The following is a 13,853-nucleotide window of genomic DNA, read 5'->3' on the forward strand; positions in this document are numbered from 1 at the left end:
CTGGATAGATTAAGGTTGGTTGTTTGAAAGCCTTAGGCTGTTTCTCTGTAGCCATACATTGCAATGCTGAGATTTGCTCACCTTTAAATTCCTCTGTCTGGGTCTGAATTTCTCTATGATCTGTTTAAACAAGTTTTTCTAAATTTTTATCTTGGCACTTACATTAATGAACTTTTTAATGATAAAACAGAAATATTTGTAATTAACATTACATAAATCCCATCTATATTAATTATCCTCTCATTTAATTGTTCCATTTTCAGACTGTCAATTGTATTATCAAACAGAGGCAAAATTCCCTCCATTGTAAAAATTTTTCTCATTTTTAATGTGGGAAAACATTCTTTTTTAATCTAATATCTCCCTTTTAAAAAATCCCAATTGTCTCACCAAATATGCCGACAATGACAATTCAGATATGAGGCTGACTGCTTCTGCATAACAGTAGAAGCCTGGGTGGGTTTCAAGGCAGCTACCTAGTATGATAGCAGCTCAAGATGGGGATCCAGGGAGAGCCCATAACCCACCAGGGAAAAAGAAGCCAAAGATCCAGCTGTCTGCACAAGGGTACACAAGAAAGCAACTAACTCCTATGGATTTTGAAGCCCCCAAAGGTAATGGAGTTTGCTGCAGAGAGTCTGCAACAAAAACTTTGCCAGGAGGTTAGGGACTCTGGCCCATGTGGCATGGAGACTCCAGCCTCATGCAGCTCGGACCTCAGCCAGGGTCTGCAAGGCCACAAACAAGTGGCTTTTTCAGGAATCCATTCTCCACAAGTTGGACAACAGATGTTGTTAGAATCTTTGATGGTCTTTTAATGAAAAAAACCCAGAGCCAGATACCAGGATGAAAGATGAAAGGTCAGAGAAGCAGAACAGTCAGCCACTAGTTCTTACCTCTATGAAATCCTTAGCCTAAAGACAGTGAGTTCGTGTTTCCTCATGCCTTATATATCTTTCTCTGCCCTGCCATATTACTTCCTGGGATTAAAGCATATGTGCTTCCCAAGCAAAGGCATGAGATTTCAAGTGCTGGGATTAAAGATATGTGCCACCACTGCCAGGCTCTGTGAGTAAACTAGTGCTGTTTGTAGCTTGAGTTTTTCTGCCTTGCCCACAGTCAAGACAAATCTTTGTTACTGCAGTCCACAGCGCTCAACAACAAGTAAAACAGAGATATATTGCATATAAACTGTATGCCGTGCAGCTTTTGTAATGTCTTATAGCTTAATTATTCCTTTCATAAATTATACTTGCAGTGTGTGCTTACGTTTTCTGCTGTCATTGCGTGTTTCTCGTTCATTCATTTTTCTTTGTCCATACTTCTGCTCAGGCAAGTTTAATGATCAGAGCGCATCATCACAATTATATCACCACAGGCAACCAAGACAGTCTGCCTTGTGGAAATCCTAAAAATGTGGCATGCAGCTCAGAGGTGATTGGGCTGTGATCAGTCTGACTGTCATCTCTGCAATGAACTTGAAAATATAAGTCTAACAGAAAAGATAAGAGCATGAAAAGACAACACAACAACAGAATCTGGGAGACCAAATGAACTCATGTGGTAGCTACCTTCATTCCTATACCCAAACCAGAAGGACAAGAGGGAAACACCTCTGTTATGGAACAATATCAAGCCCACTTTTGACTTCCTCTCTCAGGGACCTATCTCCTATTGATTTTGGGCAGCCTTGTAGCCTCGGTTTCAGGATACATAAGTCTACCAGGGCCTGTCCTAAACCCCAGGCCTTAGTCTAGGGTGTCCTAAGGATCTTGCTGGGGCATCCAAATGTTACAGAGTTTGTGACCCCTAGAAAAAGACCATAGACTCAATCCAATTATAAGTGAAAGATTTATTGATTAGCTGCTAGAAGGACAATAACCACAATGTTGAATCTCAGACATGCTATGAAGGAAGGGATGAGGAAGGATTTTTTTAAGTAAAAGCCACAAGAAGGCCTTTAATATCTATGCAAGTAAGAAAAATTGGTCTGTTCTGCCAAGTTGAGAGGTTATGTGACTCAAAACAATATTTGGGTATCTAAGTAAGCAGGTTACAACCCACCCCCCAAAAGCAGTTAGTCATATCATAACAAATAATATGGTCACAACTGTAAATTTCTGGGTTGGGGGTTCACAGAGTCAGGGTTACTGGGAACTCACCATTCAGGGACTGGAGTGAGAGACAAGTGGCTAGTGGGTACCAAGATGGACGTTTAGCATAAAATGGCGTTTCTTTCCCCACTACACTTAGTACTAAATAATATGTGCTCCTAAATTCCATTCAGATGTTACCAGGGGCCAAGAAGAAAAGCTTAGCACTTGGGGTTTCAACTGACTGGTTTTAACCATTTGTCTTAAAACAGATATAGGTATAGAGGTTAACAGTATGACAAAGGAAGGTATTTTCACATCACTGTAGCCACTCTGACAGAGAGAGACAGAGAGAGACTCAGTGGCTTTCTTTGGGTTGACAGTTTTGAGGTTTTTTACAGGTGAAAAAAAAGGCAAGACTTTAGGGATTTTCACATCATAGTCTTACTTATCAATGTTGAGGAAGTTTCTGGTTCCTGAGGGTAGGGGATGATGCTCATCTCATACTAGGAAAACTGATTTCATTTTTGTCCAGGAGGTTGCTAAACTAAGGGGAAATCTCCTGTGATTCTAGATGGGGTACTTTGATTCCCATGATGTGGTTACCCTTATTTAGGGAGTATATCCTTCACAGAGTGAGCTGTCTGCAGAGAACTACTGTTCCTGGTGGTTTAGGATAATAACTAAAGGATTTCAGGACCACTATAGAGGCTCTATAACAGAACCTGTGAGCTTGAAAAGGCCTTAGTCATGTCTATGGCTTCAACCTTGAAGCAGGAGGACCCGCCACTTTAGATAAACACTTGAATGCTTACCTAGCCTACAGGTAGAGTCCAACAGGAATTGAATCACCGTATAAGGTAAAGAGGGCATGTACATACTTAAGGCAGAGTGTTAGGTTTTGTACTGCTCTTAGTTACTCATCAGATATCTGAAGGCCCAAGTGAAGAGTGACAGTATGTGTATATGATGTGGATACATGTGTGTGGATATGTGTGTTTGAGTGGGTGCACATGTGTCACATTGAGGAGCAATCAGAGGATGACATTGGGTTCGTGTCTATTTTCCACTTTATTTAAGACAGTGCCTTTATCACTGGTGTGTATCTGTCACTGCTGTGTGTTTCTGGCTCAATGGCTCTGAGCTTCTGGGGATTCTCCTCTCTGTTTCTCTTCTTGTCATGAGAGTGATAAGATTGCCTATGTCTGTGACTGTGCTTTGCTTTATGTGAGCACAGCAGGTGCTTTATGCATGAAACCATTTTCCCAGTCCAAGAATGAAAAAACATTTTAAAGACAAACCTAAGAATAATATATGGATCACCTTGGAAAGAGTAAATATATGAGTTTTCCTGAGTAAACTGGGGGCAATAGAGGGAAATAGAGGGTAGGGATAGGTGATGAGAACATAAAGGAGCAGGATGTTCATGCTGGAACAGGAACCGAGTGGGAGAGTAATGAAAGAGATACATTGATAGAGGGAGACATCATGGGGATAGGGAAAAACCTGGTGCTAGGGAAGTTCCCAGGAATCCACAATGATTACCCCATCTTAGACTACTAGGAGTAGTAGATAGGGTACCTGAGCTGGCCTACCCTGGTAATCAGATTGGTGAATGCCCTAACTGTCATCAAAGAGCCTTCATCCAGTAACTGATGGAAGTAAATGCAGAGATTCACAGCCAAGCACCAAGCTGAGCTCCAGAAGTCCAGTCAAAGAGAGAGAAGAGGAATTCTATGAGAAAGAAGCATCAAAATCATTATGGGGCAAGCTAGTGTGAACTCACAAACTTTAGAGCAACAATTGCAGAGCTGGACTAGGCCCTCTGCATAAGCAAGATAATTGTGTAGCTTGGTATGTTTAAGGGGGCCATGGCAGTGGGATCAGGATCTATCCCTGGTGAATGGGCTGGCTTTTTGGAGCCCATTACCTATAGTGGGACTTCTTGCTCAGCCTTGATGCAGGGGATAGAGGCTTGGACCTGCCTCAAGTGAATGTACCAGGCTTTGCTGACTCCCCATGGAAGGCTTTACCTTTTTGTAAGAGGGAATGGGACTGGGATGGGGGAAGCTGGGAAGAGTGGGAGGAGGGATAAGAGGGGGATCTGTGGTTGGTATGTAAAATGAATAAAAATTTCTTAATTAAAAAAAAAAAGACAAACCTGGGCAGCTGGCAAAGTTTTGCTCTACATAATGCTAGAAGGAAATGGGATCCAGGAGGTGATTTTTGACATTCTCAGGGTCAAAACAGTTTCTGTTCACATCCTGTCCAAGGTCCTTTTTCAGTAAAGCAATTATTCTCTGATAAACTGCAGTGCAAATGAAACTGTGTTCACTTACAAAAATCTGTTGATTTATAAGTCTACATTTTTTCTAGAGGATATATTGATTTGAAGCCAAAGACATAACTAAGGATTCAGGAATTATGAATTATTATCATATTTTCTGGATAATGAGTCAATGGCTGCTGTATCATTGATTCAGGTGGCAGCAGTCATTCCCTAAAGTCTAATGGAATGACCAGAAATCTATCTTTTCTCTGAGACAGCCAATCACCAGAGGAATTACTGCCACTGTAGCAAATCTTCCTGGGTTAGATACTCAGAATTAACTGGTGGCTTGGGGCAAGTTTTAAAATCTCTCTGAGCTTTAGTTCCTATTTCTTTAGCATGTAATTATTCCTCACAGGTTGCTTGACTATGTTTACATTTAATATTAACTAATCGCTGCTTGGCACCATGCTCTGTGCATGCAACTGATTGTAAGGGTGATTGGAATGTATAAAGCCTTATATAAGGTTCAGTCTGGAGAGCAGACGGTCCTTCCTGCTGTGTTCAAAGTACTGTTAAAACTCAGAGACCTTATCATAAAGGATGACATAAAAAATGGATGATAGGAGATGATTATTAGTTTACAGGTGGATCAACAGAGAGTGATACATTATACTCAGGAAAAAAATATTGTTTATTATAAGAGCAGACAGGAAGAGAAATGTGATACAAACGTAGGTTTAACAGGGAAAGGAAAAACATTGAGCAAATATGTTGCATAGAAGAATAGTAGTAACAGCAATGTTAGAAAACCATAATCATAGTGGCTGCTTAAGTGAAATTTCTTATTAAATTACTGGGTCTAAAGATAATTAGTAGATAAATATTAAAATGTCTCTTCATTATGAATAAATATATTTTCTCTAATTATCATCCCTGTTCTGTTTCCAGCTAGCAGAAGAGTATGGCCCTGTATTCACTGTGTATCTGGGCATGAAGCCGACAGTGGTGCTGCATGGATACGAAGTATTGAAGGAAGCTCTGATTGACCAGGGAGATGAGTTTTCTGACAAAATGCAATCATCATTACCCAGTAAAGTCAACCAAGGATTAGGTATGGCTGTGTTGGGGCAAAATCAGAACTGTATATATTAAAATGAAGCTATATAGACAAGGAAACAGAAACTAGAAGTATTTATAAGTCCTTGAATAATTTTGTAAAAATTGAAAATTATTTAAAGATACATATGAAGAGGGTTTCTTTATGTCATATTTGTGCTGCCTTTGCTCTAATTTTTAATCCCACTGCTCTCTCCCATTCCCGGCCCTCTTACCAATTCCCAAAAGCCCCACCTCTGCTTTCATATGTTATATTAGTCTTTCTTTTAACCTCTCCTTTTGATCTTTTCTTCCTCTCTCATGGTATTTCTTCTCTCATTAAACACAGTTATAAACACACACATGCACACAGATACACACCTGTGTGCATTCACACACACATAACTTGAGGTTCTCTATAACAGAAAAATAAGGTATTGTTTTAAAGATTCTGGCTTCTTTTACTTGAAATAATTCTTTATAGTTTCTTCCATTTTGCTGTAAATGTGATATCATTTTTCTTTATGTTTGGACAAATTTTGATTCACATACATTAATAGACTTTAATAGCATTTTGTGTTCTATTTTAGTACATAGATATAGCATCCACTGTCTATTTATAAATTCCTGTTCCTTTTTCTTAGCTTTCACCATCCTCCCTTCCCTCTAGTGATTGCTAATGAAATGTATTTTTCACAAGGGATCATTAAACCACTTTCTAAACTGATTAACATTATACATATTGTCCTCATCAAACATTAAGTTCAACTTGTTACTAAGGTATACTATTTTATGTTACATGCAGTAAACATAATGACATAGATACTGAGACAAAAGAAAGGAAAAGAAAAGTGACAAAATATCCAAGTCACCAAATATTATGCCTCATGTACTGAAGCATAAGTCTATAGTGATTTTAAAAGTGTGTACAGTGTGGTAACCAGTATAGATATGAATATTTTATGGCTTGTGATATGGATCTAGAACAATGATTATCAATATGTGGGTTGTGACCCCTTTAGGGGTCAAATATCAGACACCCTTTACATCAGATATTTATATTACAATTCATGACAGTAGAAAAATTACAGTTATGAAATAGCAATGGAATAATTTTATGACTGAGTGTCACCACAACATGAGAAACTGTCTTAAAGGGTCATAACAAATAAGAAGGTTGAGAACCACTGATCCAGATGATTTTAAAATGTGTATAGTGTGGGAACCAGTATAGATACAAATATTTCCAGACTTGTATCCAGTCTTTTATTTTAAAAAATCATGAGGAATATTTGAATATAGTGGCATAGTAAACAAAGCATAGCCACACTCTGTAGCTAAAAGTTTTCTTTGTAGCTAGAGTTTTCCTGCCCTGCCCACAGTCTGGACAAATCTTTGTCTCCTGCCAGCCCACAGCCGCTCAGACCCAACCAAGTAAACACAGAGACTTATATTGCTTACAAACTGTATGGCCGTGGCAGGCTTCTTGCTAACTGTTCTTATAGCTTAAATTAATCCATTTCTATAAATCTATACCTTGCCACGTGGCTCGTGGCTTACCGGCATCTTTTCATGCTGCTGGTCATTAACATGACTATAAATTTGAATATCATTGAAGACTAATTATTAATCTATATTTCTTAATTTTCCATTATAATTTTAATGAGTTACATAAACATGATACCTTAAACAAGAGTAGAAATATACATACAATATAACAAAATTAAATTTAAATTTGTATCACTAAACTAAAATCCATAGCAATGTAAAACATTTTAAACAAGTTATTACTCTTTATCCTATCATATCTATAATATGCCCTTTTTTCTTTAGAAAGAGATTGCATTTATAATCAACCTGCTTTAAATAAAAAATAAACTTTTATAAACAATATTTTGGGAACTTGTGTGTAGCTTCTCATACTACTTCCTGCTGGTTGAGGGTGCTGGCAATCTTATAGGGATCCTGAGAGAACTAAAAATTATGAACAAATCTTGGCTCTAGTCTGTGAGGATAGATTGTCTCAGCAAGTTGCCTTGAAGTTGTTCTGGAGATTGGATCATCTGGGCTGTGGTATCATCAGAGACCTTTCAGGGGGTCTTGGCTGTTCAAACCTTATTAGCCTGGAAGCAACCCACAGGTTCTCATCTTCTGTGGAAACAAAAGCAGAACCTCTTTTCCAAAGCAATGTATCCTTAGACACAGATTTTGAAATTGAGATACCTTTAAAATATATATATTTATTTAACTTAGCAGCTTTTATAATCAAATGTCTTTATATAGTTAAAAAATCCCAAAGACAACATAATCCAGACTCTGTGTGTGATTTCCAACTTTATGTGGCTTATTTTATATATTACTTTTACTGTCTCTTTAAAGACTTTATTTTTTAATTATTTATTTTTTATATACCTGTCTATCCTTCTTTTCCTCTCTCTTCCAAGCCTGTGTGTACTTTTACATACAATGTAAACCATTTAGAGGTTTATTTTATTTGAATCTATCTTATTGTGACTCTGTTGCTTTAAACTGCAGAGTGGTTAAGACAGAAGCTGCAGCCTTGGCTGCTGCCCCTGCCCCTTCAGCTTTCCAACATGGCAGGAGTAATTCACCACCAGCTCTGGGAGCCAAGCTTTCTGTTGACTCTGGGAGGCAGTGGGTCCATGCCTCTATCCAGCAGCATGTAGCCCAAAACAACTTCTTCTTCTTCTTCTTCTTCTTCTTCTTCTTCTTCTTCTTCTTCTTCTTCTTCTTCTTCTTCTTCTTCTCCTTCTCTCCTCCTCCTCCTCCTCCTCCTCCTCCTCCTCCTCCTCCTCCTCCTCCCTACTACTTCTCCTCCTCCTTCTTCTTTGTATTAGCAAAAGCTAAATCTATCATGCAGTGTGCTACATGGCTTGGAGACATCACTATGTACCACAGCGGGAATTCACCATGCTGCTTAGCTCATGGCGAATGGCAACAGGCTCCATCTTGCAGGCAGCTGTTGGGAGACAGCTCTGTGCTGCTGCTGGCATGAGACTGTAAGACTAGGAAGCCAAGTGTGGCTCTGTTTCTGTGCATTCAGAATCTTTAAGCTTCTTAGGTCTCTGTGGATCAATGCCCCATGTTGGGGCATTTGTAACTGAAAGTTTCCTCTCGTCCTGACCAGCCCCACAGATCCCATAGTGCTTATAAAATAATCACTCAAAAGCTTATATTAATTAAAACTGCTTTGCCATTATCTCAGGACTAGCACTGACTAGCTCCTACAAATATACTCAGCCCTGTTCTGTTAATCTATTTGTTGCCACATGTTCTATGGCTTTACCTGTGTGCCATTACATGCTGCTCCTTGGGTGGCTTGCTGGCATCTCTCCCAGCCTTCTTCCTGTCTCTCTCTTTGAATTTCCCACCTGCCTCTAAGCTGCCTTGCCATAGGCCAAAGCTTTATTTATCAATCAATCAGAGCAACACACATTCACAGCATACAGAAAGACATAATCCCATCAATACTCCTTTAAAAGAAATCCACAAGAATACTCACGTTTATGTAGTACATTGATATTGTAAATATTTTTTCCTGTAAATTATTTCTAAGATTATAATAACATAATTACCACATTTCTCCCTTCCCTTTCCTCCCTCAAAACCCTAGCAAAGAAACCAGAAGCTGAAAACTGATAGTTAGAAACCAAATGTATGCAGAGCACTGGGTGCCAGCAAAAGTGACAAGGGATCTTTTGTTATCTTCATTGTTCTCTAACAAACTTTCATTTTTAAATGAGCTTATCTTGTACCTTGATCATGTTTTAAATTTATAGAATTCATGTTAAAAATTCTAGATGCAAGGCTAACACAATACATGAAAAGTTTAAGCAAGCAGAGAGTGTATGTTAAATACAAAGAGCAATCTTTCAGTTACTATCTCCCTTATCCAGGAACATAGTTTTATCAGAATACTTCCAATGTAGAAGTCTTGCACTCCTACCCCATCTCTGCTCCATGCTAGACAACTACTTCACTACCCAAACATATTTCAGTATTCACTTCTCTGGAGAATTACCTCTTGATGGTTTTTTTTAATTTACATACAATCTGAAAAGCTAGCTCTGACTTGGTCTCACTATAATTTACTATCTGTGTGACCATAAAGGAAGCATTTTGCTTTCGTGGTCTACCTCATCATTGTTAGCAAAATGAAGGAAACCAAAGATTCACAGAAGTATGCTGAGGTTTTGAGATATTAATGGGGGAAACAAGCTTTTCAGTCTTCAAAATCTAGAGTCCTGGTGGTGAAACACTAGGGTGTTAAGAGGTGTCAGGTAAGTGAATCTGACACAACTTCATCTTCTATGCCTGAATAGGAGTCAGTATTATTTCCCGTGATGAATACTCTCAACTAGAATTCATGATAATAGGTTTTTTTGTCCCCACAGGAATTGTTTTCAGCAATGGAGAAATATGGAAGCAAACACGGCGTTTCTCTCTCACAGTCTTACGGTCTATGGGGATGGGAAAGAAAACTATTGAAGACCGAATACAGCAGGAAGCACTTTGTCTGGTGAAAGCATTGAGAAAAACCAATGGTGCATTTCTATTTCTCTAATCAACAGATAGGGAAGAAGAGCTATGACAAATAGGCTTTTTATAAAAGTCATGGACTCAGAAGTATAATTTAAGGTTACTCTGCTCAAACACCAACAGAAAGAAATAAAGTAGTTATGATGCCAGCTTTGCAAAGACCCATGCTGACTAACTTTTACCCAATTAACTTTCAGTATTATCCATGTTTCTGGCTTTCATGTGATTATGGAAAGAGAGAAAGCTACAGAAAACAAAATATTTTTAAAGTTAGACATGGAAGTAGCACAGAAAATGAACTTTACATTAGTAGACTCTGTCTAGCGACAGGACCACATGTAACTGCAGGAGAATGTTGGAAATGTTACTAACTATGAACACAGGAAGGAAAACATGCATTTTGGTTGCATTAATTTTGAAAAGTAAGAAAGCTGTTAATTTTTTGAGAAACATTTCAAGGTGACCAAATATCTAATATATCAGATATAATTATTCACATGGGAGGATATGAAATGATGGAGAGCCTCAGGACAAATCTCAGTGCATGACTGTGTGCACATATGCAGGTATAAGGCATGGGGAAGGAGAAAGAGTGGGCAGGAGAGCAGGTAGGAGAGGATGAGATCAGGGCCACAAAAATATATAGCTCTAAATCTTCAGTATCTAAATATTTTTAACAACATCATTAAAATAATAATATTTTGTTTTCTATGATGAATTATATTTTAAATCAATATTCTATTATTGTTTAAATGCACATTTTTAAATCAATATTCTATAATTGTTTAAATGCATATTTTCCATTTTTATTGCATAAAATGCAATTATTACAGATAATGTTCACATAATCTGGTGGATCTTTGGAAAAATATGTGGAAGTGAAGTGAGTGTGTCAATGAAGGTTATTTGGATGATATGTAGTATCATGTTATGCATCAGACATGTGCAGAACTCAAAAGGAACATAAAGCATGCATTGTGAATGTTATTTTTGTGAGTCCATTTTCAAATGTAATGTGTTGTTTATCCTCATGTGTTTATCACTTGATGGATTCCAGAATTTTAGTAGCTGAGTAGTATAATGTTCTGCAGATTTAGATGCAATGTAGTTCATTCAATCACTCTACTTCTAGTTGATGAATTTATCTCAGTCTTTGATGTTAGGACATAAAAACATACAGTGCCTGAAAGTCAGTGTAGATCTTTGTGATCTCTGCGAATTTCATAGAATAATATTTTGAAACTTGAGTAAGTAAAACAATGTGTTGGGATACAAACATATAAGGGAAGTGATTTTGCATATATATAAATTATAATATAACAATATAATATAATAAAATACAATAAAAATCTTGTCTCCAAATGATGTAAAAGTACAGGGAAGAGGTAGTGCTTTGAAGATTCCATCTTAAGAGGTGGTCTAGAATGAGAATTCTCTGTGTCAGCCAAGGCTAGCATGAGTTGAATTTACTGCCTACATTAAACTAAGGCAAACTGGGCCTTTTAGTCCATGTATCTAGATGTGGATGTAAAAGGATTCATATGGGATGGACCTGAGAGCTGGTAATGTGTGCATCACATTCTTTAGTACATTTTCCAAACTACCACTTACACTTTCAAACATTTAGCTATATTTGCATTTTCTGTCATCCTTACACAAGAAAAGCCCATTTAAGCTGTCTTAAGTGTACTTTGTTAAATGCAGTTGCATGTTTCTTTTGTTTGTTGATTCCCATCTCCCCCACCAATTACTGATGTCCTTATATCAGGCTGGGTTATGTGGAAAACAACACACAAGAATGCATGCTTTGTAGTTGGCAGTACCTCAGAGAACAAGAACATCTGCTACTGGAAATTATCCCCTAGACATGACAGGGGAAATGTACTGAGGAACTCTCAATGATATGGTTGCCTGAATAAGAGCAGCATATACAAATATTATTTTTGAGAACTTGGTACATGAGTCCTGGTCTATATCACTTCCACTACCTTCTCAAATTCATGATCTCTTCTTTGTTGTTTTTATTTTGTTACATATATAAACACATGTATGCACACTTGCATACTCAGTCTACTAGTTCATTTATCATAGCTTTTATGTACATATGCCAAGACCTGACCACTGGGATTTGGACAACCTCTGTGGGAGTTTATCCTTGGAGTAATGATTGTCCATCTCAGCAGTAACTGATTGCTTGTAGATTTTTTATCTGTAGATAGGAACATGTGGGATTTCCATTGTCCTGGTTGCCAAGTTAACTACTGTCATGCTGCTATTATTCAGGCAACCATATCGTTGAGAATTCTTCAGTGCATTTTTTTCTGTCATGTCTAGGGGATGATTTCTAGTAGCAGATGCCCTTGTCCTCTGGCTCTTACTCTCTCTTCTATTCCTCTTCTGTGATTTTTCCCTGAGGCTTAAGTATAAAGCCTGCATTGCAGATACATCAGTTAAGGGTACCTGACAGTCACTTATTCTCTGCACTCAGTTGTGGATTCTGTAATAGTCTCAATCTGTCAAAAAAGAAGCTTCTTCTGAGAATATGAAGATAAGTATCCATGATATTGTTATAAATTAAGAACCTAATTGAGATTTGTATTTAGAAGACAATTAGAAATTGATATTTCCACTTCCTCTCTAATACAAGAAGGCTCTGCCCTGTTATCTCAGCTTTCCCACAAATAGAAGGAACTACATTTCCTTATGCATAGCAGATCTCAGCCTATGTGCCCTGCATTCTGCTCTGTCAACTCCCACTTTCCTTCATTCCAGTATTTCCTAGGAAACTGAGGAACCCCATTCTCATGGAACTGCCCAGGGTACTATGAAATTAGAGAAGCTGCAAATGTAAGATATAGCATGGGTTTGCTGAGAATGTAAATATCTCGTTTCCAATTTTAAAATATTTATCATACACTGGCTTTTTTGAATATTTTGGATTTAATAAAACATATTATAAAAGGTTTTAGAAAAAAGAAATTGATTTGAAACTTGTTAAGATTTGTATCCACACTATGAGAAACAGCCATAATTAGATTTAAAATGAACACATTGATAAATATTTTAAAATAATCTATCTTTATGGTTTTCCTCTTCTGAATGAGGACTTAAAGAGCTTCTATAGACTACAAATTAGATGGAGCTCATCAGATAGTTTATTTGGGGGACACAGAATAAAGTGTCTCTCAGTCCTATGGAAGTCACAGTGATGATTCCTCTCTAAGTATCTCACATTCCCAACTGTTTTAATTTGAAATTTTAAGGTCTGTATGAGGATTCTATATTAACTTTGAACTTCATTTGTTCTAGGGTCTCCATGTGATCCAAACTTCCTTCTGGCCTGTGTTCCCTGCAATGTGATCTGTGCTGTCATTTTCCAGCGTCGTTTTGACTACAATGATGACACTTTCAAAGGCTTTATGAAGAATTTTCATAGAAGTCTTGAAATTTTAACATCTCCTTGGACCCAGGTGAAGTTCAGCTTTATTTATATGTTGTGGTTTGACTAGAAATGGCCCCCATAGACTCCTGTGTTTTAATGCTTTGTCCATTGAGAGTGGCACTATTAGGAGGTGTGGACTCTTTGGAGTAGGTGTGGCTTTGTTGGAGGAAATGTGTCACTAGGGTGTTGGCTTTGACTTCTCACATGCTCAAGTCACACTCTGGCTATCACTGTCTTCTCCTGATGCCCGCTGATGCACATGTAGAACTCTTAGCTCCTTCTCTAACACCATGTCCACTTGCATGCTGGCTTGCTTCTCACCATGATGATAATGGACTAAACCTGTAAAACTGTAAACCAGCCCCAATTAATTGTTTTCCTTTATAAGAGG

The 13,853-nt window shown here is 37.8% G+C and overlaps 1 protein-coding gene across 1 annotated transcript in view; it reads left to right on the plus strand.

Moving 5' to 3' along the window:
* LOC114706892 (cytochrome P450 2C70-like) overlaps window positions 1-13,853 on the plus strand; it is a 55,230-nt gene that overhangs the window by 12,066 nt on the left and 29,311 nt on the right. Inside the window, exons 2-4 of the mRNA XM_028889420.2 lie at window positions 5,314-5,476; window positions 9,876-10,025; window positions 13,330-13,490. Of these exons, the coding sequence (XP_028745253.1) occupies window positions 5,314-5,476; window positions 9,876-10,025; window positions 13,330-13,490 (474 nt within the window). The remainder of the gene's footprint in view (window positions 1-5,313; window positions 5,477-9,875; window positions 10,026-13,329; window positions 13,491-13,853) is intronic.

Source organism: Peromyscus leucopus, chromosome 1 (assembly GCF_004664715.2).
Source record: "Peromyscus leucopus breed LL Stock chromosome 1, UCI_PerLeu_2.1, whole genome shotgun sequence".
Classification (NCBI taxonomy): domain Eukaryota; kingdom Metazoa; phylum Chordata; class Mammalia; order Rodentia; family Cricetidae; genus Peromyscus; species Peromyscus leucopus.